The sequence below is a fragment of the Eleginops maclovinus genome, chromosome 12, assembly GCF_036324505.1.
Source record: "Eleginops maclovinus isolate JMC-PN-2008 ecotype Puerto Natales chromosome 12, JC_Emac_rtc_rv5, whole genome shotgun sequence".
NCBI classification, from domain to species: Eukaryota; Metazoa; Chordata; class Actinopteri; order Perciformes; family Eleginopidae; genus Eleginops; species Eleginops maclovinus.
Genome location: NC_086360.1, coordinates 25,673,171 through 25,700,196, shown reverse-complemented (window position 1 = coordinate 25,700,196; position 27,026 = coordinate 25,673,171). Strand labels below are relative to the sequence as shown.

Genomic DNA, 27,026 nt, shown 5'->3' with positions numbered 1-27,026 from the left:
CAGTTTTACTCTAACAGCATAAATTCCCCCATCACTCAAGTGTCGGTACCTCCCACAGGGTGTCTTGGGTTGTTTAGTAGACGTGTCTCGTTAATGCCCTCACAAATGTCGGGGTCTTTTGACCTGTTAGGAAAGGCCTGCAAGACAAGTCAGTAAATATTTCCTTCACTGCATCTATTTCTCGTGATTTGCTGTCAACAGAAGCGTGATGATAGCTGAACCATGTATAATTATGTTCCATTAGCCATGCAAACATACAGTATATGTCCAGAACTTCTAACACTAGACAGGCCTTTCTGTCTACACTAACCCTAACATTTACAACAGAAATGTTCACTTTCAGCACTCCCTGCAACTTGGTAGAATCTTCCTTTTTCAGCAATAAGTTATCAGTTCATTTTGAGTGTTTCTATAAATACATGCTCATGTTTATCAAGCGTTGTATTTGGTGTTTGCTCAGATTGTTTGAGAGCCTCACAACTGCAAAGCCACAATCTTAAATGCATTAAACGGTTAAACCCTAAATGTTCAAATGCCAACAAGGAATTTGAGTATTTCTATCCCTCCAGCTCTTTCACTGTGGTTTTACCAACCAGGGCAGTAAGGGGGTTTTCTTTTGTTGCCTTTGTATTTAAGATTATCTTACCATGACATCCTCCAGATATTTGGTTGGTTCTGTGTTTGCCATTTAAGGTCTTGTTTTAGAAGAAAATGTCTTGGGTTTAGGATAAAGGCACTCGAGCGAATGAAATTTTCACTGCACACTTTCTCTATTTTTCCACAAGGAAGATGAAAGCAGAACAACAGATGAAAGCATTATAATATAAACATGTTGTAATCAAGTGCAGTAAAAGTCTCTATATATGGGTATTACCTAAATATTCTATTTGTTTCACATGTTCCAAATTCATTACATGTAAGTGGCCTTTTTTGGACCTCAAAGTACTTTTTATTGTTTCCCTCCTCAGTGTGTATTTAATGCCCCATCTCTGCCCACACACCGAGGGTGACATGCTTTAGCACCAACTGCCTGCTTTGCATAGCCCAAATGATCTGGAGCACAGTGTGTCCTTTTTATATACAACAGGGAAACTACATCTCATGACCTGTGACTTGCTTGACAAAACGCTTGCCTGTTACGAAAACAGTCCGCTGGAGCAATAGTTAATACCACTTTCCTTTCCCCACATGACCCTGCAGTGCGGTATGTTCTGTATGAAGTAAGAGGGAAACCCTGGATAAGAGCTGAAAGAGGAAAAGGGAATGGAGTCTGATATTACAAATACAAATTCAATTGGTGATTGTTCTAAATCATTCCTGGTGTACAATGTGTAGTGTTACTGTGGAATTATTGGATTGCTATGATCTCACTAACCTCAGTCCCTGTTTGTATTTCAGACTGTTCGCAAAGTCACTTCAGTGGATGGCCCCAGAAGTGGAGGCCAGATGGAAATTGGGTCACATGACCGCCTCCAGGAAGGCGCGCCGAGCCTGGAACTGACCAATGGGGTGAATCGCTACCCCAACGATGAAGCCTCATCTATGGAAAAAGATCAGCAGAGGGCAGGGAGTGTGCCTCCGAGGGAGTGCTGGGTGTCAGGGCATGGGAAGGTCAGTGACACCCAACAACAATGTTGGAACAGCAGCAGCGGTACAACCCCTGGTGAACCTGTCCACCACGCAAACATGGAGGACGCTCACAACCTGGTGGCTTTCTCAGCTATTGCCGGCTCCTTGCCTCCTTCTTCCTCATCCTCCTGCCCCGTGCAGCCTAACACAGCCCAGCTCTATGAAAAGTTCACCAAAGAGGCTGGTGCTGAGGGAGTTCAGGCCAAACCTGAGGGAAGCTGCCAAACTCCAGAAGACTTGAACACTCTACAGTCAGCACTGAGCCAAGCAAAGCATGGACAAAAGCCCCCAAACTGCAACTGTGATGGGCCCGACTGTCCAGATTACCTTGAGTGGCTGGAGACTAAGATTAAGTTGGCAAATAGTGGTGACCAAGGTGCCTGCAAGACGGCAGATGCTCCCCCACAGGTACAGCCTCACCTGCAGCATCCCCATTTGCAGCATCACCCTCAGCCCTACCCCCACATGAATGGTGGCCACCGTCTGTCTTCTCCCTACCCCCAGCAGCAGGGATCTCAAGGCCCCCAACTAATCCATGTGCCCTGCCCCAAACCCCCAATTCCCTGCTCTCCCCAGGTGCTCTCCATAGCCAAGGAAAAGAACGTCAGTCTGCAGACAGCCATCGCAATAGAAGCCCTGACGCAGTTATCTGGTACTGGTCATCAAGCTGCCGGCTCTCCCTACAACAGTGACCTCCATCACCACCAACATGCCCACAACCTCCCATCTCAACCCCCCAATGGCACTAGCATGATCCCGTCATCTCCCGGCCCCCACTCGTCCTCCTCACGCTCTCAATCCGTCCCTCCAGGACAACACAACATCCAGCAGGCCCCCGGGTCCTGCGATCACCACAGGCCCCATTCCCAGGGCCAGCCACCCCATGCTTCCCCTCTCCCATCCTCTACCTCTCCCTTCCCAGGGCAGGGAAAACATCCAGGCTTCAGCCCTAATCCCCAGCAGTGGCAGCAGGCTGCAGGCAGAGGCTCTGAGCAGAGGAACCCATGGATGTGTGTTAAGTCTGAGCCCCAGTCTCACTATGCTGCAGCGCCTCACAGCAGCTCAGACCCAATGTCAGAGCTCAAACAGCTGCTCGGTGACACCAGCAGCAAGTTCAGCAATTTCAAGCTTCCAGTCCCACAGCAGATGAATCAGAATGGAGGTGTCCAGGTCCAGGACAACCCAGTATTGGCCAGGATAAAGCAAGAACCGGACTCTGGTGAGCACTACCATCACACTGCCTCCATGGGGCATTACGGCATGGCTAATGGTCAGCAGCTGGGTCAGCACTACCCTGGCACTCCCCTGTCTCCTGGCCAAGCAGCCATCCGCCACTCCACTCAGGCAGCTCTGCAGCAGCACCTTCACTACAAGAGGAACCTCTTCTCTAACCACTCCCCTGGCTTTGGAGCACCAAGCCCTCGTGCACCTATGGCTTGTCAAAACTTGAAAAAATGGTGGCCACAGATGGAGGCAGAAGGGTTGCCACATCTGCCCATCAAACAGGAAACCAAGGAACCCAAGAAGAGAAAGAGCAGCCAAGGGTCTCCTGTCATTAAAGCTATGAGCGGGATGCTTTCTGTCCCTCCTCTGCCCAAACCCAAGCCGATAATCATCAAGAAGACCAAGCAGAAAGCCTCCCTGCCAACCTTCCTGCCTCAGAATCAGATCACCGTACAAAAACCATCAGTCCTCGCGATGGACAGAGCCGCAGCCCTGGCCGGCCTGCAACCCTCTCTACCCATCCACAGTAACTCCACTCAGGCTGCTGCTGCAGGCCTCCCTGCCCCAGCCCAATCTCAGGTATCTATTTCCAGCTCCTCATTGACTCCCTCTTCCACTGTTTTTGCTTTGTCTGAAAACACTCCAGCCCTCACAGGCCCAATACCCCCACCTATGGCCCCGTTCCCTAGATCAGATGGAGGGGGCATCCTGGCCTCCAGTAACACCAGCACCACCACACCTGTGACCTCCATATCTCCATCCAGCACTTCACAATTACCGAGTGTCATGAACATAGACCCCAAGTATGAAGAACTGATCCGGCAGTTCGAAGCTGAATTTGGGGATTCTGCCCCAGAAGCACCTGCCACTCAGCCCATGGAGATGTCTACAGACCCTCAGCCGCTAAACCAGTCCCAGACAAGTTCTCAGGACCTCAGTCCCACATCATCAACTCCCTTAACTCACACCTCTCAAACCAGCTCCACACCTCATCCAGACGATCAGGAGATGGAATTCAACAAGTCAGGGACCCAAAGTGAAGCAACCATGAATAAGGCACCTACAGAAAGCCCTATGGTGGATCACAATCTGCACCAGGAGGCCATTCGGGACAAGCATTGGCAGCCCGGTGCGCTGGAGGATATGTTCAGCATGCCGTGTTCTCCGCTGCCCAAGCGCATGAAGATCGAAGCCTCTGGGGATGTTACAGTAGTTTCCACCACATGCTACTCTGAGGACGACACGCCAACTAAGGACGGCCTGACATCCTCTCCGTCTCTCAGAGGATTCCTAGAGTCTCCTCTGCAATACCTAGACACCCCAACCAAGACCTTGCTGGATACTCCTTCCAAGGATCTACAGGCAGAGTTCCCCACCTGCACTTGTGTCGGTAAGTCAGTGTGTGGAGAGCAAATCTGACCAGTGTTAGATAGTAAATGCTTTTTTTCTGTAGTGCTTTTTAGCAACAACTGGGCATGCATATTCAGCAGGGAGGACTCTTTTGGGAAACACCTTCTAAATCTGGATATTTTGCAGCTTAACATTAATGCACCTGTCACGACCAAGTCAACGATTACAGTCTCTGTGTGGATGCTGGTTGAGTGCTTCTGAGAATGTGTGTGTGTTGCCGGGGTGTGTGACTGTGACCATAGAGACTGCGACAGTGTGAGGCACTAAAGGCAGCGGGTGGGAACAATAGCAGCGGTGGCAGAAGGAGCCTTTTGTGTGGGTTTGGGTCTGGCAGGCAAGCAGAACAGAGCCTTTGTTAGACAGAAAGGCTTCGGTCCTATAGTTTGGGTTGTGCCCTGCTCAGGTTAACAGAGTAGGCGGTCCTACTGTAGAAATCTCTGAAGAATGTATAGGTCATGTCATACAGTAAACACCATATTTAGAATAGGATGACAGTCAGCTAAATGGATGAATAACTAAACCAGGAAATTAACTGAATGGACTGTGGTTAGCAGCCTTTAACTTGACTGAATAAAGGAATATGTTGTTCTCTGAGAAGCTGTGAAGATTACCAACATTTGTTTGTGGTTTATAAATGTGTCCTGTAGAGCCGTAGGCCTTTAAAAGATTCAAGAAGTACTAAATCTCCAAAATGATGTTATTTTATTAGACGTTATTACATTACATGTTATTTATCAACCACACATTGCTTCTGTAGGCTTTTCTATGGGATTGTAGTGTACGTAAGTGTCGTTGAATATGAATTACGTACCCCATGTATCCGTATGTTTTTAAGATGCCCACCTGGATGAATGAAGAGTCCTGAACACTGAAAAGTCTTAATGAACAAGCCAAACTATCAAACTCTCACAGTTGTGCAGATTAATCCAACTCTCATTCATCCAGTTGTGTGTTCACAAACACATCACTTTTAATGTAGGGATCATTTTAGATTCTCAATTACATTTTAAAAGTCATGTGAAAAAGATTTGCAAAACGATTAAGGCTAACCTTAGCTGCTTTAAGATAATAAGACATTGCTTGACATCTGACTGTGCCTTTATCTTTCTTAATTCAATGATTTTTTCACATCTGTCCTATGGTGTGGCGGCTTGGTCCCAGGCCACCAGTCTGTAATTAAATCCATAGAGAGTCTTTACAATCGGGCCTTGAAAATCTTGGTCAAAAAGCAAATAAGGTGTCATCATTGCCACATTTTAAAGAAATACAAGATTTTAAGTTTTGCTCATTTGATTGACTTTCATTATGTAAAGCTTGTGTTTAAATGTGCAAATGGACTTGCTCCTCAGTCTCTCTGCAAATACATCCAGAGATTACAGAGCTGCGGCAGATCCACCAGAGCAGCTTCTAAGCGGCAACTGTAAGGTCCCATTCTGCAAAACATCTTTTGCTCAGACAGCTTTTTCTGTGAAAGGAACAAAGTCCTGGAACTTGCTACCTGATCACTTGAAATCTGCTGCTAACTTCACCACTTTTAAGAGAGCTACCAAATCCTGGTTAATCCAACAACAAACAGACCCATGTGTAGTTTTAACGTTTTTAATGTATGCATTATTGTATCGTGCTGTATTCTGTTCGACTCTATTTTACCTCACTGTTGTAATTTCCTAGTTCCATAAAAGTCCTTCTAGGGACGAGTGTTGCAAACTAGCATTCGCTATGAACACTACGATACTTGCATCGGATAGCTGTTTTCAGTCTGTCAATGCATATTGTATCTGTCCCTACCAAATAAACGAGAAATAAATAAATAAAACTAAAACTTAACGAATAAACAGTCCAACATGTTCAGGGTTCAGTGTAACACAGTGTAGTTAACATACAAACGGTTATTTTGGGTATAAGATATGCCTTTAATGTCTGTTAAATAGACCCGTACTCCGAGGAGAGCAGCTGTGTGGTGTCACTGAAAATAAGTCTTCATAATAAAGCTTGGTCACACACCCCTGTCAACTCCCCCAGCATAACGCAATGCTGTAATGGGACTGCCTCCAACACACAGATACAGGAAACAGCCATGATGTGCACGCACGCACACACACACACACACACACACACACACACACACACACACACACATACACTAAAAATCTGATTTCTAGGCTAGGATTTAGTGACTCCTCCACTTCCTGCCCTGAGCCACACCCTGCTGCCTCCTGCACCAACAGGGGAATGTGACCTCATATTGCCTCTGAGCCACATACACACACAACACTTCCTGCACACACACACTCCAGATAATCAGCTGATAGTAAAAAGAATTTACATTCAGAGCATTTAGCTAATGTTGTTATCCGGAGAGTGTGTGAGGAGAGGAGCAAGAGCAACCCTGCTTTAGTTGACTTGCAAAGATAGGACATTTAAAGTCCATTAGAAATGTAATGGAGGTCGCTCTGTGAAGATGAATCGATCAGCTGTGAATTTATTAATCTCCTACTGTTGAAAATATATTTCCTTTGAGACATTTTTTAGGTAAAAACTGTAAACATTCCTTGATTTGAGCTTTTTTAAATATGAATATTTCTGATTTGTTTACTTCTTTATGACAGTAAGCTGAATGCTTTTGAGGTTTGAAGAGTCGAAAGACATTTTAGGAAGTAAGCTTTGGCTTTGGAACTAAAATTTCAACCATTTTCTGATGTTTTATAGACAATTCATTAATTAAGGAAGGGAGAAATGTTATGTAAAATGCTGACCTTAATGTGGTAAACATTCAGCTGCGTAGTATCACATACAAAGAGGACGTGGTCTACAACCACAGAGGCATGTAGGACAACGGTCAAAAGCAGTTACACACACACACACACACACACACACACACACACACACACACACACACACACACACACACACACACACACACACACACACACACACACACACACACACACAACATAAACACAGATGCAAAAGGGCTCACAGACACACCCTCACTCCCTCACAACAATCACACAAACACACGTCTCATTCATCACTACCTCAAAAAGCTTCTGCTTTACAAAGTATCTACACACACACACACACACACACACACACACACACACACACACACACACACACAGACACACACACCACACCCTGTAGTCTATGCGTGTGTGTGAACTGGATGTTGCAATCAGTTGCACTTTCTCACGCTTCTCACAGACGTTTCATCTTCAGCTACAAAGAGGATGTCTTTGAGTCTGTCCAAAAATACATCGCAAAAGACTTTGAATTTTTTTTTTTTTGCAAAAGTTTTCAGCGACTGAGATTTGATTATATGCTGTCACACTAGATTCTTTATCTAAGTCAAAGTACTCTTACTGAATAATATTTTACACTTGAGTGACACATTTACTCGCTTTAGCTTTAACTCTATCCACGCAATATTAAATACTGATTTGAGGCGAATAATTGATCTATTTTATCAAAGTGATGTGCAAAATCTTTTCCTCAAACCAAAAAGATAAAACGCAGCAAAATAATTTGAATATTATCCTGGCAAGCATGATGTTTGGTGCGGTTTATTTGACCATTTCAGAAGGGAAACAAACAAAGAACAATGGCCTCTGCAGCCTCTCTTGCCCCCGCTAAAACAATGTGCCCTCTCTGTTCATACTCCTCTTTTACCCGCCTTACCATAAACTGTATATGCAAAACATAACAGCGAAAGCACTGACTGTATATTCAGGATATCAAAGCCATAATCAAACTAATAGAGCATCTTCAAACTACAAAACACAACAAAATCAACCAGAGCATTTGGAGAGTGGAGACTTTGCAGAAGCTTGAAATGTTAATGAAAGTCAAAATAACTGAAGTATTTTCTCCTGTAATTAAGATCTGCTTTCATTTTGTTCTGAATTTCTAAGATTTTTTAAAAATGTTAGTGTTATGATTGCATCTATATTTTTTTCTCATCATTTTCTGTCTTTTTTTCCGTTGTATTTCGAATTTTTATTGTAATATTTAAAATTATTTTCTGGTAATATTTACATTTTTTCAGGTTCAGTTCAGACTTTTCTTTTCTAACAAATATTTAGAATTTTCTCGTATTATTCTATATTTATTCCCAAAATATTCAGAATTTTAAATAGCCTATAAAATAGCTTTATTTAAATATACTTAAGTGTTCATCACATGGTTATAATACAACTCATAATACATACAGTTTAACCACTTACTATGATCTGCTGGATATAGTGAATTATTGCTTTATTTTAGATGTTTTTTCAGTAAGATTTGCTGCAGTTTTCTCACCCTTAACTGTCGCTCTTTCTAGAACAAATCCTTGAGAAAGATGAAGGGCCGTACTACAATCACCTGGGATCTGGACCTACTGTTGCTTCAATACGAGATCTGATGGAGAGAAGGTGAGTCTTTCCCTCTCCTCTTTTTATCTGCCTCCCACATGCTCTCCCTCCTCCTCCCCCTCACTTCTTGTCCTTAGGGGATCCATGACCCAGAATCCAGCAGGAGAAACAGGAAATATCAGCATCATCAAAAATATCCCAGGCGAGGGTAGCAACAGATGACAATGAGAGGAATGAGGGAGGATTTAAATCAAATCTCAGAGAGAGATGATGTCTGTAGTGTTTATATCGTACTGTCTTTATTTATTCCAGCTCTGTGGTGTATTACATTTCTGTATTCATGCACTGTTATTTTATACAGTTGACATACGTTGCTACACTTCATACTATTTTCTACTGCTCATATTTTGTAAGCTTTGTTTTTTATATATATTTTTCATACATAAATATAATTTAGTTTATTTAATTTATTATTGTTTATATTTTTCATATATTTATTTATTATTATTTTTTTTTTTTAATGATAAATATAGTAATATTTTAAAAGCAGAGTATTCAAACCTCGACTCACTCATTGAAAAAACAGTTTCCCAAAAAATAATAATAAATAAAAGGAGATAAATTACTTTTTTGTGGAAACTGTGCATTTTCTGTTTAGATTTTCCTTCAGTCTTTAGCAGACATTTCCGCTGACATGATGTTTTGGATGCAAATGTACATCAAATTGAAAGTATAAATCTATGTGATAGCTTTTGGTAAATGACTCCGTGTCACACACACAACACTCTCCGCACAGCCTCTCCAAACCAATAAATCCAATGAGCTGTTGTCACTTTATATGCGGAGCAGACTTGGTGTTAGAAAGACAGATTGAGATTAGCTGTTTGGTCTTCATACAGCAGGATTAGTATTTATTTAATTTAGGAAGAGAAACCAGAGAGCTCCCAGCTGGTCATTTTAATAACCCGAGTGCAGCAACAGATTAATCACTGCATCAGTGCTTGATCTTCCTAAATCATAACACGAATCAAAGACTAAATGAAGGGTTGTTTTATATCCCATAACTTGGTTAAAGGAATATTTCATGTCCATTTGTTTATCAATTACTCACCCTGTCTCATGGCTCTGCTGTGATTATTGTGCATGAATGAAGGAGGAAAGTCTAAATGAATTATTGTAAAATATCCAAACATCCTTCTCAAAACTCCCCCACAGCTTGTGCAGTTTAAGTCGTATGCTCACTACCTCACAAACCAATGACTTTTCCAAACACTTGAGCTTAAACGGTCTTAACACATGCAGCCATCTACACGTCCAAAGTGTTTTAAACATTAAATAATCACGTGTTTGTAAAAAAGTCATGTACGTTTTTAAATCGTGAGCATGCAAGTTATGTGTACGTTTTTAAATGACACTTATTCAATTCTTTTAGACCTTTTTCAGTTTTTTATACTTCATGTTCTTCGAGAACACAGGGTGAAAAATGTATATATAATGAGTATTTTGTGCGTGAAATACTCCATTAACCCTTCATAGCCCTAAACTCTTAATACCTCAAAGGAAATTTCTTTTAACCTTATCAGAGGACAAAAGGTATTGTTTTTACCAAGAAAATCAACTTACAGAAGTATTACTGTGATTTGTCCATTCATTAACACCACACTGAATAAATGAGACTCATCCTCTTACACTATAATAAAGCGGGCGTTTCATATTGAGAATCCTTCCAACCTAACTTTATCTCACTATGAAAGCATGCAAGAAGTCTTCCTTTAACTTCTTACGTCATGGTGTCTGTTATTTGAAACCCCAAAATGCAGAAACAGCTCATCCTGAATGTAGCTTTCTCTAACCGGATGCCACATCGTGTTAAAGGTTCTGATCGCTGAACTGAATCCACATTTGGCTGCTATTCACAGAGAGTCTTTACAGAGAGTGAGAGGAGGGGGGAGACCCAGCTCTCTGTTGTTTGAGAGATGACATACGACGTCAGGGTCACAATGTCCCCAGCTGACCTTCGACTCCCCCTCCCTGACCCCAAGCAGCCCCCTCTCTGAGCCACCTCGGGGTGCGTCCCATTCAGCCCCTCACTGTCACACCAAATCTGCTCAGGGTGTCACAATGGCAGGTATCGAGTAGGCAGGAAACCCGATCTGAGCCGGGAGCAGACCTCTGACTACTTCTGATGACCCCCGCCCTCCCACTCCCAATGCCACCTCTGACCTGAACACCCCCACTCTTAACAACAGACCTGCAGGAATACACACATGCCCCATCAGGGATACTAGTAAAGGGACCTTAAACATGTTGTTCCTCGCACCTGTAGTGCTATTTATGACTGTAGATTGAGTTCTTCTATGTAGGAACTGAACTACACTCACACAATCGAATCACCACTCATGGACAATAACACAACATCTTTTGTTATGTTGTCCATTTGCCTTTTCTCCAGAACATTATGCATTCAAAAAGTTTTCCTGTTCACTGCAGTGTTGTTTATTGATCCAGATCTTATCCACACAGCTTGTTCTCAGCAGCTTTTCCTTGTTGGAACTTTTTCTTTCTCCAACGAATTGTTCATCTACTCATAAACAAGAAGCTAACCTGAGATATCCAATGTCACAGCTGTTTACATCGTGCGCTGTGACAAGCCCCAAGTCACATTTCTTTATGAAGCAACGTGCTGTACAGACGAAGGAGCCAGAATCACAAATGGAAAATCACAGATAAACAAAGTCTTGATGGCTCAAAGGAACGACCAATAGGCACAATTCACAAATCAGCCAGAGTAAAAGTATGTTTTCACACCAAACTTAGTTCAAGTTCTCACAACAGGATCTGTGGATTATCTTGAGTTAGCCGATCAGGTTTTCTGGAAAGAGAAATGTTGAGATTGAAATGTATTTTTTTGGTCCCTTTGAGCATCACTCTGCCCTCTAGTTACAATATAATGGAGAAAAGGCAGACATATCTACAGCCAAACTTACACCGAAACAATCTAGGAAGGGAAAGGAGGGACTGTACAGTATGTTTTATTTTTGGGTGAACTGTCCCTTTACATAATCTCTCACCACTCCCATTATTTGCTGAAGCAGGTGTGCACAGACCCCAAACAAACAAAACAAATTGAAATAGATGTTATGTGTGCACTAAATTAGCTCATGCGTGCCCACCACAAACACCAGGAGAGAATTTCCCCTGTTGGCGTCGCTTCAGGTCTTGTGGGTTCTGGTTTTCTGTGCCGTGTTGGTGTGAATCTCCGCAGAGCCTTGTGAACACACCTGTCTTTGCCAAGGTCGACATCCAGTACTACTCCCACAGACTGGAATAATAACATACACGTCGACTACCTCGCAATAATTCTGTTATAGCACAATTCTATGCTATAACACGAATAGGAATCACTTATATCCCACAAAACTATAGTTGACAGCACACACAAACAGTTTCCTAACTTTACTTTAATGGTTTGTTTATAATTAAACATGGACTCTTAAAATAGCGCCTATTTTCTCCAAATCTGAACCAAGTTTTAGGACCTTCTTTCTGTCAAAAGCCTTGATCTAAAAGGTTTCCCTTATTTTGGACTTACAGGCGTTACAAATTGCAAGCTTTACACTGATGACATCTGTGTGTGTGTGTGTGTGTGTGTGTGTGTGTGTGTGTGTGTGTGTGTGTGTGTGTGTGTGTGTGTGTGTGTGTGTGTGTGTGTGTGTGTGTGTGTGTGTGTGTGTGTGTGTGTGTTAAGCTGTAATGTTACTAAATGTGCTGCCGTGTGCACGATGTTAAACCATTATGCGTTCAAATTGATATGACACTGATTAGCGAGTCCATCCGTCTCATCTGTAGCTGATCCTGTTGTTTAGTGCCAATATTTTACCGCTGCACTGTGAGCTGTCAAGCTGCTGTGTTTTATGTGGAGCATAAGACAGTTCAAACAGATTAACAGCCTGAAATGCATAGCTAGTTTTTTGTATTTGTTGTAAATAAAGTCATGCACACATCCATTTTGAGGGTCAATTGTATATCAGGTGCGGCTAACGATTATTGTCCTCATTTTTTAGCTGACACTAATTTTGTAACAGTTTAGAAAATAGTGGAACATTTCCATATTCAGTTCAAGGTTTTGTCTTTTGATGTCAAACAATATTAACTTTATTATGATTTAACACACAGAGAGAAGCAGCAAATAACAATGATGTTTTTCCCTCTTGTGCAGGTACGGGGAGAAGGGGGATGCCGTCCGCGTTGAGAAGGTGGTTTACACGGGCAGGGAGGGAAAGAGCTCACATGGATGTCCTATTGCTAAATGGGTAAGTAGCATCACACGCACCAAGTTTTAAAAAGAGACGAAGAGGTGTCTGGGATGTTGGGATATGAAGCCTCAATCCTTGGGTTAAGTTTCCATTTGAAAATACTGGCCTATAGCTCTCATAAGACATCTCTGACAGTCTGTGAAAAACTCAGCCAAATCCTGATTGTTTTTAAGTGAGAGGGGAAATACATTTTTTGGACAACAATGACAGCCAATCAACAAATGATTTATGCAGTAACTGTGTGTGTGTGTGTGTGTGTGTGTGTGTGTGTGTGTGTGTGTGTGTGTGTGTGTGTGTGTGTGTGTGTGTGTGTGTGTGTGTGTGTGTGTGTGTGTGTGTAATGAGGGGTCCTGGGCAGACACCTAGGCAGGTTTGTCACCCACAGGGAGTAAATAATCAGGAGGCCTCCCCTCAGGTGTCACCCCTGACACATCCTGCTAATGGCTTTATGGATTCATAACAGCCTTCCTGCTGGGGGAGGGGGAGAGTGTTTGTGTTGGAGACACAAAGAGGGGGGGTGTTGAGATAGTAAAAGTGAAAGGGAGCAGGCTTACACTTGTTAATGGTCATTTCTCTTTCATTGTAGAAGTAAAACTTGTAGAGGAATCCGATATTAAGGCATTGTTTATTTACTGCCGTCAACGGGGGCAGCCGCAGAAATTATTTTACCCACCTAATATAAAGGCTGACCCACAGAAATCCATATAAGTTTAGGAGTTTGTTATATTTAGAATACTTTCACAGCTTAACCTTGCTGATAAACAGTAACTGAAGCCCTTATCTAACCGCTTCTGAAAGCTACCAGACCCTTTTGATAAAAGCAGCCATTCTGTCGCACAAACTGTGGGAGTTACTGGTCTAAAGTATGTTAGCTAGTTTTTGTTAAAACACAGAATACAGACAAACATAAGTAGTAACTAAAGCAGAAACCCTGTGTTCTGCAGAATACCATTCCTATTTTTTTTATGGAGTCTAGTGTTAGTTGTATTGGCGAGAGCATAGATAACGGCTTCAGTTCACGGTCAGAAAAACTGTCCGTATTTTAGGTCAAAGCTGTGAAAATAATGCGTTTTTTAGTGAACATAGAAGCTGATAGCTGATATATATCTCTAGGTGACTGAAACATGTTACCCGTACTTTGCTCAGCTTCCTCATTTATTGAAGCTATGGTGTCAGAAGCAGATTTGGAACTGGGATCCAGTGACCACAGCAGGTCAGGTTTCAGTTCAGGTATCAGACATCCTTTCAAAAGCTGTGTAAAATCACCCGATTGTCATTGTGTCTTTCAGAAGCATCACACATCTAAAGAAAACAAAATGAGTCACTACCAAATGATCATGCACATCATGTGAACTATTCCCTGTTTATTTGTGTTTCTACTGTCACTTCATTTCTATTCCTATTCCCGTTGTTACTCAACAGTAGAAGGTCTTTCAGCATCCGACTCAAGCTGTGAGTTTATAGCTCCCTTTAAAACTTGGATTAGGTATGGTTGGTGTCGTTGGTACCTATCCTCCTCTGAAGCTAAAATAATGTTCTGTTTCCTGTCAGGTGATTCGTCGTAGCGGCGAGACGGAGAAGCTGCTGTGTCTGGTGCGTCATCGTGCCGGACACCACTGTGCCAACGCCGTCATCATCATCCTCATCATGGCGTGGGAGGGGGTCGAGAGGGGTCTGGCTGACAAGCTCTACCAGGAGCTCAGCAACACCCTCACACAGTACGGGAACGCCACCAGCCGGCGCTGCGGCCTCAACGATGAGTGAGTATTTGATGGAGCTCTCTGACACTCTTTGGGTTTATAATATACAAGTTTGTCATCGTGCAGAGAGCAGAGGGGTTTCTGGGTTTTATCTGCACCTGCATTTTAAGTTTTGTTCTTGGCATCCTAGTAAGAACTTTTTGGACCTAAGACAAGAATGAAAGTATGCGAAAACAATTTTATGTATTTGTTTATTTGAGTGGACGAGTGCAACTTCATGATCTTCTTTACAAAATATGTGGTGTTAAAACCAGTCAAACCTCCCAACACCCAAGGAAGGTTACAAAACCCAGTACAAGAAAAAAGGCTTGATTTGTGTTGGTTCATTAGATAGTGTAGTGCAACCCAATAAACATCATGATGTAGAAATGCCCAAATTTCTACCCTTTTTTTTATTTGACCGTGCAACTCGACTTCATTTATGCTAATTGTGTCCCTTGACCCTAGGCAGGCAGAATAAATGACATAAATACAAATATACAATATATAAGTAGGACAAATGTGGAATTGCTGCATGCAGAAAGTGTTTAATTTATTCGTTTTTTGAAAGGAACACTGCAACCTAATGAGCATTGGAATTAATCCACATTTACTACCATAGTCGGTGTGCATGTAAAAAAAACAGTACACGTTTGTCACAATATGCAATATATATAAACGTACATATTGTAATATACAACTTAGAATCTGTAAGTCTAATGGGTCCAGATGCTCGCTCATAAGGATCTTTGACAATGAAAAGTCGTTCCAAAACGACCTACATTTGACCTTTTTAAATACTGCACGGATGCCAAAAACAAACGTTGACAGGTAAACGTTTCTCCTGAAGGCTATGAATGGATGTGTAACACACCCTTGTTCAATCTGTCTCAGCAGACACCATCTGGTCTCACCAAACAAGTTTTTCTGGCTACTCCTGTGCTATCACTCTCTTTCTGTAAGAACTCGTAACTGATGATATGTCAGCAGGTCAAATTGTGTCCATTTGTCTTACACATATGTACATTTAAATATAAAAGAAATGTATTTAAGCTTTATGACACTTCTTTAATGACAGATAAGTAGATCTTAATGTGTTTATCTGTGTTAAAACCATTACATTTTAGATTCAGTGACCAGCTTAATATGTTTGAATAAGAGCTTGAATTTGCTCTCCTGAAATAATCATATTTAATTTAATTTAGCAGTTTTTTTAAATACAAAAAACATACATCAATTGTTAAAACTACATGAAAAAGAATACAAGCAAAGCAGAAATGACTAAAGTTAAATTTCCTCTGGCTATTTCTCTCTATCGTATTGTTGTTTCACACTTAAATCAGAGCGTTCCCAGGATGTGAAACATGCACAGGTTACACATCATTAATGCATGGATACTGAGAGCGTGCTCGCTGTCTCCCCCTGCAGTCGGACCTGTGCGTGTCAGGGTAAAGACATGGAGACCTGTGGCGCTTCCTTCTCCTTCGGATGCTCCTGGAGTATGTACTTCAACGGCTGCAAGTACGCCCGCAGCAAAACACCGCGCAAGTTCAGGCTGCAGGGAGAACGCCCTGAAGAGGTACTCGTTTTACTTTACAGTTCTTTTGTTGTCTTGGGTTAGCTTTATGTCTCTGTGGCTTTGTGGTGCTTATGGTCTGTGTGTGTGCTCTTCAGGAGGACAAACTCGGGGATAACCTGCAGCATCTGGCGACAGAGGTGGCTCCTCTGTACAAGCAGCTGGCCCCGCAGGCCTACAGCAACCAGGTGTGTTGTTAAGTCAAATGCTAGGGGTGTCACGGTATTCAACAGTCAAGGTTCGGTGCAAGAATACTTTCTCTCAGCAGAACAAATTCTGTTGAAGGGACTGAGTGTGCGCTCTTGTAACTTTTGTAAACTGTTCTCATTCAAAAAACATTGTGTATCAACACACTCAACGAACACGGAACACACAGCAGGGCCAAACATGAGCAGCTTTAACTGTGGATGTAGAGGACATGGGGTGTCTGCAGGTATCTGTAAATGAACTCTGTCCTCTTCTTCAGTGCCTGACGGAGTCCAAGGCTCCAGAGTGCAGACTGGGACTGAAGGAAGGCCGGCCGTTCTCCGGAGTCACTGCATGCATGGACTTCTGTGCACACGCCCACAAGGACCAGCACAACCTGTACAATGGTTGCACAGTGGTGAGATCACTAAACACACTCTGAAATGTCACGGTGTTTTGCGATAAAGAAATTCTGATTCTGATATATGTTGCTATTTGTGCATAAGTAAAGCAAAAGTGATTCCTTACTCTCCCTCTTTCTGTCCTTTAGGTGTGCACGTTAACCAAGGAGGACAACCGCTCGGTGAAGGAGATCCCTGAGGACGAGCAGCTGCACGTGTTGCCTCTCTACAGGATCTCTCCGACGGACGAGTTTGGCAGTGAGGAGGCGCAGCGTATGAAGATGAAGACGGGAGCCATCCACGTGCTGCAGGCTTTCCGCAGAGAGGTGCGCAAGTTGCCCGAACCCGCCAAGTCCTGCCGACAGCGCCGCCTGGAGGCCAAGAAGGCAAACTCGGAGAAGAAGAAGAACAAACTCCTGCAGCAGGCAGGGGAGACGCCGGAGAAAACCTTGGTGAAGGCCGAGGTCTGCATCACAGGGTCCCCTCAACCCCAAGGCAATAAAGGTCAGCTGTTGCTTTTTATACTCATACTGTCGTTTGTAGTTTGAGCAGATGTTCAGTAGGACTGCAAGGAACACTACTATTCATGATACAGTATATGAACGCTGCAGAACTGTTTTACGCCTTCTTTCTGCACAAGTATTCATTATTTAAACCTCCATTTTCTGCACAGTTGGAGATTAATATCAGGCTACATTAATCTTGTGTGGAATAATCTATTTGTAGAATTATATTCCAGCTATGGCTGTTTAGGTTTGTTTCAGTCTCATATGAACATCATAGATAAGTGCAGAACTTTGGGAAATACAGAAGTCAATTTGCTGAATAAAGACGTATGTAATAATTCTCATAATTAAACATATTTTTATTTAAAATATGTTGAATTATGGGCTGACACAAATTGATTAAAGAAAGTTGTTTCAATAAGAAAAAGCAGACTTAATCCAATTAAAGTTGTGTTCATATAAAACTGTGTAAACAATTTGGCATTGGTTTTTTATAAGTTATATTTTTGGATATAATTCATATCATATGTGCATTAATAATTACATTTACAAAATAGTTTGAACTGTTTTCTAAGAAGCTTCATTTAACAAAACTAGATTTCTCCCATGGGCAGCTTCTTGTAGTGGAAATGAATTAGAAACCTGCAAAGATTTAAAAAGTGCACACAAGACACAAATAAAAACTGAAATGCATCTGAGGTTTGTTCAGTTATTGACCTTGTGTTGTGTTTTAATCTTCCAGCAGTTATAAAACAAGAGGTGAAGCCCAACATCAAGAAGGAGCCCTTCAACGGATCGATGGATGGATACCCTGTGCAGGCAGCAGACCCCTTCAACATGTACCCACACCCTGCCTACTATGCAAGGGGAGGCCTCCCCCCCACTGGCCAGCCCTCTGCACCCGACCCTGTGAACGGTTTCCACCACAATCTGCCCGCAATGCACTATGGCTACTACAACTACCCCCCTAATGCACTTTTCCGGCCCAAGCTGAGGACCTACGAGGGTCGAAACGGCCAGCTGCCCAAACCGAGCGGCAAGCCTGTCGAGGTGGACACAAAGCCGGATATTCAGAGTCTGCAGGCCCGGCTGGAGCAGTCCTACCCGAGCCACCCGGATCACGCCAGCCAACCGAACCACAGCGCTTACATCCAGCCCGCCGACTACAACCAGTCCCGCCCGTCCTCCGTCTGCTCCGACTCCTCCAACAGAGGCACACCGCTCATCAAACAGGAGCCTGTGGACATGCCGGTGTATGAAAACCCGATGCAGAGCCACTCAGGTGCCAACACACCAAGCACCACCCCCCAGCCTGCACCCTGGCCTGGGCACAAGCTCAATGGAAGTCTCGCCCCCGAGGCCTCGCTGATGACCCCGGACCGGCAGCCGTTTCACCAGCAGCAGCAGCAGCCCTCCCCGTACCCGCAGCAGTGGAACTCCTACCCCGGCTCAAACCCCCGGATGGCTTCCCCCGCCCCATCGCCTTCACTCCAGATAACCCCCTCTCCATCTCCGTCCCCACATCTCGTCCCAGCACTCCCGGGTCACATACACCAAGGGTCTCCACGTCCAGGAACACCACAGCCTGGGGGCTCTCACTCAGGCTCAGTGACTCCACAGCCGGGCACCCCCAGGCACTGGCCAAGCCCGGCTCCGAGCCCTCAGCCCAACCCTTGGGCCATGGGGCCGGCGGCATACAGCCCCGGCATGAAGCACAGCAACCCTGCAGGAGCTTACCCAGACAAGATCTGGTCCAAGACCGGGGAGAGTCGGTGTCCCACTCCCCTCGGGCTGCAGGAGAAGGCCTGGAAGTCGTGTGGAGGTTCGCTGGCAGGCAGCACGCCCTCCCCTGCCCCCGAGGGCCGCCTCTTCCCCGATGCCCTGCAGCAGTCGGATCAGGCCTGCTGGAACCCCAGCCGGGCCGACAGCGACGCCGAGAGCAACAAAGGCCGCAACGAGGACGAGGAGTGGTCCGACAGCGAGCACAACTTCCTGGACAACAACATCGGCGGTGTGGCGGTCGCCCCGGCCCACGGCTCCATCCTGATCGAGTGTGCGCGCCGGGAACTGCACGCTACCACTCCGCTGAATAAGCCCGACCGCTCCCACCCCACACGTATCTCCCTGGTCTTCTACCAGCACAAGAACCTGAACCAGCCCAACCACGGCCTGGCGATCTGGGAGGCCAAGATGAAGCTGCTGGCGGAGCGGGCGCGGCAGCGGCAGCAGGAGGGGGCGCTGCTCGGACTCTCGCAGGAGGAAATCAAGGCCCTCGGGAAGAAACGCAAGTGGGGGGCGACGGTGGCCGGCGCCAGTCCAGGACCGGGACAATCTAAAGACAAGAGGGAGGGGCCGGTGACACGGTTAGCCCCCACCTGCCACACCTCCTCTATGGTTACTGTGTCTCCCTATGCCTTCACCAACCTCACTGGGCCCTACAGCCACTTTGTCTGAGGGCGGACGTTCACACACACTGATGGGGGAGCAGCGGAGGGTGGATGAATGTCTCTCAGCCGTCCTGTAGTCTGGCATCTCCCCCCCCCCCTCTTCACAGTCCACTTGGAGGAGGGGATGTTTTTATTGTTTTTTACCTCATGTCAGGCAGGTGGTCGGACACGCTGCCTGTGGTGCTCTTCCTCTCTCGTCCCCGGAGAGGAACTCCATTCGCTTTTTCTTGTTTATAGAATTTTAATGATTCTAATTATTGCTATTATTATCGATATTATTATGATTGCTATTGTTACTGTCAATGTTGTTATTACAGGTATTATTATAATGAAGACTTGTTTTTTTATTGTTGCTGTTTTCATTAATGTTATTATTAATGATGTGATTGTTTGTTTTCTGGTTATATATTTTTTTAAATCAATCAGTCTGAGTCGGTCAGACATTTTGCTTTTTCCATGTTTGGAAAACGTGTAACACTTTTGTTTCTGTTTCCAATTTTTCTTTGTTCTTGTCAATCTTCCAGCTGTACTGAGAGGAGGAGACATTATCTGCCGGGCGAGAAAGCAAAACAAAAGTACAGTAATCACACATATGTATACAAATCAGATAGAAAGCCCTTCCATTCGTCTCGCCTTGCTTTTGTCCAAAAGTATCTTTGAATTTAAGGCAGCTTAGGCTCCAATACAAGATAATTGCAATTGTTATCACCTCGGGCTTCTGCTGTGTTTCCTAGTTTAATATTCACATCAGCATTACCTGGATAATTCAGCTTTCCAGCAGCACCTTTGTCCAAAACATAAACAAAAACCTGCAAAATGTTTACATTTGCTTTTACCTTGCTCTTGTACCTTGGTATTTGCATAACATTTTTACCATTTGCATTTTCCTTGCATAATGTGCAAAAGGAATACATTCATTCAAAGTCAAAGCAGTAAAATGGAAATAACACATGCATTTGCACAAACAATTAGACTTCAATGATTACTTTCTGATGTAAGAACACATGAAAGGACTCCGAATGGAGGCTGTGTCTTTGATGTTTCAGCTGAAGAGCAGCTCTTAGTTCGGTTTTTGATCCCTTAGCGCTCTCTGAAGTAAATCCTACTCATGCACTGGGATGCTAAGAGTAGGAAACCAATGCCCGGGTTAAAAACAATAGCCATTTTAAAACAGAAAGTCGCTGCTTGTCTCGCCGTTAGATGACGTGCTCCTCCTCCTCTTCTGCACCCCTCCAGCTTTTTCCGACTGGTGCTCAACTTCCAGCTCTGATCGACTTTCATTCCTTCGGCTACTCTTCATGGCACTTGATGCTGTTCTTAGGTGCTCTAACTCTAATCTGGCTCTCTAGCGTTGGCAAGTGAATTTATTTTGACCAAGGTGGAGTACAGAGATGATGAATGCTTGGAGACATTTGTCCTGCAGCGAGGGATAGTTTGCTTGCCACTTGTTGCTCCTCAGAGGCTGAAATAAGTGGCACATTTAGCTAATGCTGCTTGACCCAGATGTGCAGTTACTACCACATAGAGACAGACCAGGTGACACACTTTTTCTTCCTATTACATTCAAGTAGTGGTGAGCATCTCTCTGTGTAAACTCTAGAGGGCAGCAGTGTCTGCCGATTCAAAGCGATGTGTACAAACAATCCTGCAAGCACCATTAGATCCTTGCATTGCTGCTGTACCCATCCACCGCCAGCAGAGGGGGGTCTCACTCCCCTCCTGCTGACCGTGCAAGGGCTTTACAGAAGCAGCTGAGGGTAAAAGTTGTCCTCTTGTGGCAAAAATGTGAATGAAATCTAGAGTTGCCCATCCTGGGTTTGCTGCAGACCTGTTTTGGTGCTCCTACACACTCTGGTGCTCTCCTATCAAGCTTGATCTACTGTGAAGGGCCTTCCCTCTGCATGGTGCTGTCATCTTCGAGCAGAGGGTGGGGGGTGCATCCTTCAGCAGGCAACACAGAGCCTGTTAATCAAAGCGGGAGTCGTCGAGCTCCAGATCTGGTTTATTCTGAGGTGCTTTCTGCAGTTTATTACGGCTGAGAATCATTTGGTGCATTAGCAGTAAACCATTGAGAGAGATAAAAGGAGAGCTTGGGGAAAAAAAACGACGGTAGCTTCTAGGAGTTGGCGCAGAGGGCGTTGAATCATTGTCCGAAAATGACTCAAATGCTAGGGTGCGTGGAAGAGTAAAAGCCAAAGAGAGAGACTATTTGACGAATAGAATCACTCCTTTTAGATTTCAGGCAGCGACCATGTGATCCATCTGAGTTCAGACATGGTCTACTTGCAATGGAAATGTAATAGATTTGGGTACAGGCTAACTCCTGGGTGCTGGGTGTTTGTTGTTTCTGTGTTACCTCTCTGAGCGTCTCCAGCTCTCGTCCTCTCGCTGTAGAGACACTGGTCACAATCACAACGTGCTACTGAGGGCAGAGAGGCACGCTGATGTCCCTTTGTGTGCTCAAGATCTCCACACTCATTTTAAACCTCCTTTTTTATTTTTTACTCTTATTTATTACTACATGGTGATGATGATGATGATGATGATGATGATTGTCTTTGATGTTTTTTTCATCTTTGTTTTTTTTTATATAGCTAATACAAATTGTACATAGAGAAGAAAAGATTTATAAAAGCACTTTTAATCTTGATTTTAATGATGAAATGAAAGAGCCGATTATTGACAACTTGAAGCTTAGTTTTTTTTGTTCTTTTGTTTTTTTTCTCAAGAGAGAGATAAAAATGTAAATATTAAAATATTTAGGTAAGATTATTTAACTGGTGAGGATAGTAACTAAACCATGAATGACGGGGGGGTATTTTGAAGTCTCTGACAGCCCTCAACAACAGTGAGCAACACTCGTGTGTAAATGTGTGCTTAGTAACACTGCTGTTTTGCTTTCCTAAGTACTGTACCCCTTGTCAGCATGTGAACTGACAGAGACCCGTCCCTTTATAAAAACTCGTAACCTAACGGGAACAACACTTGACTTAGAAAAACTGGAGGTTCCCCCGTAGTGACATGCCTACAAGAAGTATGCATTTTAACCCAAGAGAAAATTCTCTCATCAAGAATTATGTTTGAATCTAAAAAGGGAGCCATAAATCTCATATGAGCAGCTTTTGTGACATTATGGGAAATATGCTTATTCACTTAGTTCCGAGAGTGAGATGAGAAGATGTTGAACATTGAGCCGGAGCGACGTTAGCTTAGCATAAAGTAGCAAAGCTATCATGGTTATTGTACCATAGGTTTAAAGTTATTCATATGCAAGTCATAACCAATAACAAATAAGTGTTGATGTTACATTTTTACATGATAAATGCGCTTTTAGGTTTGCATTTTGACTTTTGAAAGCAAGCTAACAACTGAAATAACTTGGCTGACTGGTCAATTGAAACAACGTGATTTTCCCGCATAGATCTCTACAAATAAGCCAAAAATAATATACAAATGCAATCCTTATTTTGAGTGTAAAACTGAGAGACACAAACTCCTGTTAAGGATAAAGCAATTCAGCTTTATGCAGAGCTAGGCTAGCTGTTTGCCACTGTTTCCTAGCTTTATGCTAAGCTAAGCTAACTGGCTGCATACAGAATTGAGTTACATCCGTGCAGTATTTCCCAGAATGTCGAACTATTTCCCCCGAATATCAGAAGAGTTCCCCTTTTACATTTTACCGTGGATCATGGGGGGGTGTTAGGGATATACAGTCAGTTTGAGGGGGGATCAGTGGGCGATGTTTTAGCGAGCAATAGCCCGGCAATCTTTGTCAGTTGTGTTAGACTATCAGGAAAGAGACGGCCTCCCTGCGTGTTTAGACGTATCTACGATTATCTACGACAGCTCGCATAATAGTACGTATGAGCGTGGTCACCCCTGTGTTTAGCTTGATCAAAAATCATGGACAACGGTAGTTTCACTGGTGCAATTTTACTCTTTAACCATAATGCATGGCCCACATTCACACATACACACACACACACACACACACACACACACACACACACACACACACACACACACACACACACACACACTTGCCTAACGATTGGTGCTGAGGATACAGTGTATGTTATATCTTAATAACTTTATACATTTCTATGGTTCTGAGATTTGGGGGTTGGTTTAGCTGGTGCTATGAAGCTACACCTTGAAATTCACTGTGTTTAAGAAAAAAATCGCAAGGGAAAAATTAAACCACAAATATTTTTCTGAGCTCTTCGATTGTCAGGAGAAGTATACTTTTGATTCAAGCAGTTCACATGAGGGGACTCTGCCCTGGTGCTGACTTTGTGAAAAGTCTTTTGTTACGATGCTACAAATTTACATCTCTTTTTGAGGGCATGTTGAGGGCGCTCAAACAGCTCATATTCTGTCATTAATATTCATATTGTACTTGAAGTCATTAAAACTAGGATAAGATATAGAATCATATATGAAGACTGTTATCCGGGTTTGGTACAGCGCAAGTACCAAAGGCTCTTGAAATGTTGTACAATGAAGATTTCCTGATCAAGAACAGCCTCCCTTCCTCTCCCCGTTCACGCACTTCCTTTCCTCACCCCCTCTTTTTAATCCTCACACCTTGTATATTTTGTCTCACACACACACACACACACACACACACACACAGATTTACATCTCACTGTGTATGGCCCACCTTTAGAAGAACACCTAATTTAATTGTTGAACACTCTCTGGATTTTGAGACTTTGGCCCCGTACAGTAACAACAAAAGATGAACCTCCACAACTGGCAGCTACATTCTTTTTTGAGTTTTAGGATTGTTCTTGGTTCTTTATTTTTCATGTCAAGGATGCAGTATGTAAAAAAAAAAAAGTGTTTTTGTTCAGTCTCTCTCTCTTTGTAGCTGTATGGTGTATTATGTGAATACATAGTGTATGTGGTAAAAAACCCCACGATATTGTTTTATGTTGCGCGATAAATAAAAACATTGAAGTGAAAATGTGTTTCCTTAAGTCATGTTTTCCCTCTCCCACACAGAACACCGACTAATACATGTAATTTATGAAGTTCATGCTATTTCTAACATGTTTTGATTGCAACAACTGCTTTTTCCTTACCTTAATTAAATGGAAAAAAAGTAAATGAATTAACAAAATGAAATGATAGTCAATAAATAAAATAAATATATTCAAAAGTAAAATGAAATAACATTTTAAAACTAAGTAAATAAATAAAAATAGGACTCCCCTAAAAGCTATTTTCTGCAGAGTGACTTTTGACTCATTTCCTGAACACAGTCAAAATGCACGGACTGCAAAGTGTTCACAGCGCACAACATGGTAGTGTCTTACATTAAAATGGCTAGGTAGTGATAATAATAATAAGCTTTATTTGTAGAGCATCAGACAAGAATTGCAGTCCAAAATGCTTACAGTAGACGGCTGACATCTCTTCAAATATTCACAGAAAATTGACCTCACATAGAAATCATCAAATCAGTAAAAGACATACAAATTTAAATAAAGCAAAGAATAGACAAAGTTAGGACAATAAAATAGTGCATTAAAGGGAGGATAGTGTAAATTCACATTGTGATTACACATCGAAATAATGGCAGCGAAGGAATGATAATAATTGTGGTGGAAACTTCTGGAGCAATGGAGATGAAACTCAGAGCGACACGGGAGAGCTGGAGCTTTGATGGCAAACACTGAAGGTTTATTCTGAAGTCAACGGCCGGAGAATTGACAAGACATTTGCTGCAGCCACGAGTTGACACGGCGGTTGCCCGACCAATTCTGAAGATCTCTGCTACAATACGAGGCTTTAACCAGTTCAGAGTGGACAATCAACAACAACATTCCTGGAGCCTGAATCTAACTAAAGATGTCGTACATTGGAAAAGAATGTGCGACAGAGAACCTACATTCCAGATAAGAAGGGCTTCTAGACGTCCCTGAACAATAACTATCTCATGTCGGCTTGTGCATCAACAATGCGCCTATACCTCCTTAAGGGGGATTACAGCACCCCCAAGGCCTAAGGACTATGCCTTGGGAACGCAGACAGAGGAAGGAGAAAATGATGAATATTTGTACAAATGTGTTTTGAGCTTTTCTTTTAAAGACAGATGGTCAAGTGATGCTTGAACTAAGACCAGCTTGACTGTAATCCACACTGATTCTCATGAATTTGCCACTTATGTCTATCTGAAGTCCAAAGGGAGGGCTGTCTCACACATGTCTAGAAATAGGATGGAGGTGAGACCTGCTGCTTCCTTCATGACAGCATTACACATCTCTCACACTGTGAGATCCATACTGCAATCTGTCACGTCTGAAGTATCGACTCCTGCTGGCCCTCGTTAAGTTTACAAACAAGAAACTTTATCAATACGCAGATGGCGAAAGAAATTACTCGGTTTTGTAGAAAATACAACATATCATGACCCTGTTTTGTATGTGTGTGACGTGTGCTCAGGTGGAAGGTATTTTGATGAAGAAAGACAGGGCAGGTTTTTATGTATTGCACCTTTCAGCTCGAAGAAGCAGTATTAAATTGTGAAAATCCTCGTTACAAGTAAAAGATCTGCATTCATAATCTTACTTGAGTTGAAGCACAATGTATTGGGATCAAAATAATGTAATACCATCCATCCATCCATCTTCTCCCGCTTTTCCGTCAGGGTCGTGGAGGTAACAGCTTCAGCAGAGAGTCCCAAACTTCTCTTTCCCTGGCCACGTCAGCCAGCTCTGACTGGGGGATTCCAAGGCGCTCCCAGGCCAACGAAGAGATATAATCCCTCCACCTGGTCCTAGGTCTACCCCTCGGTCTCTTCCCAGCTGGACGTGCATGGAACACCTCCATAGGGAGGCGCCCAGGTGGCATCCTCACTAGGTGCCCGAACCACCTCAACTGGCTCCTTTCAACGCGAAGGAGCAGCGGTTCTACTCCGAGTCCCTCCCGGATGACTGAACATCTCACCTTATCCCTAAGGGAGATGCCAGCCACCCTGCGGAGAAATCCCATTTCGGCCGCTTGTATCCGCGATCTCGTTCTTTCGGTATGACCCATCCTTCATGACCATAGGTGAGGGTAGGAACGAAGATCGCCCGATAGAGAGAGCTTTGCCTTCTGTCGCCGGTTCAAGTCCCAAAACAGACTTGAAATATGGAAAGTGGACTGCTACTTGGAGAGGTCCCAGTTCACCTCATTGGCCCTGCTGTGGTGCCCTTGAGCAAGGCACCACACATTTCCAATCCCCCCTCCC

The 27,026-nt window shown here is 43.5% G+C and overlaps 1 protein-coding gene across 6 annotated transcripts in view; it reads left to right on the top strand.

The window, feature by feature from the left end:
- The window catches only part of tet3 (tet methylcytosine dioxygenase 3), a 41,114-nt gene extending 16,359 nt beyond the window's left edge, over positions 1–24,755 (top strand). For 5 of the 6 annotated variants that reach the window (XM_063897075.1, XM_063897071.1, XM_063897076.1 and 2 more), the window contains 9 exons: positions 1,399–4,243; positions 8,585–8,675; positions 12,835–12,928; positions 14,483–14,691; positions 16,099–16,249; positions 16,345–16,434; positions 16,713–16,850; positions 16,983–17,337; positions 18,082–24,755. In XM_063897075.1, the coding sequence (XP_063753145.1) occupies positions 1,447–4,243; positions 8,585–8,675; positions 12,835–12,928; positions 14,483–14,691; positions 16,099–16,249; positions 16,345–16,434; positions 16,713–16,850; positions 16,983–17,337; positions 18,082–19,793 (5,637 nt within the window). In that variant the 5' untranslated portion in view covers positions 1,399–1,446 and the 3' untranslated portion in view covers positions 19,794–24,755. The remainder of the gene's footprint in view (positions 1–1,398; positions 4,244–8,584; positions 8,676–12,834; positions 12,929–14,482; positions 14,692–16,098; positions 16,250–16,344; positions 16,435–16,712; positions 16,851–16,982; positions 17,338–18,081) is intronic. The other variant, XM_063897072.1, reaches the window with a different exon arrangement.
- The last annotated feature ends 2,271 nt before the right edge of the window (positions 24,756–27,026 follow it).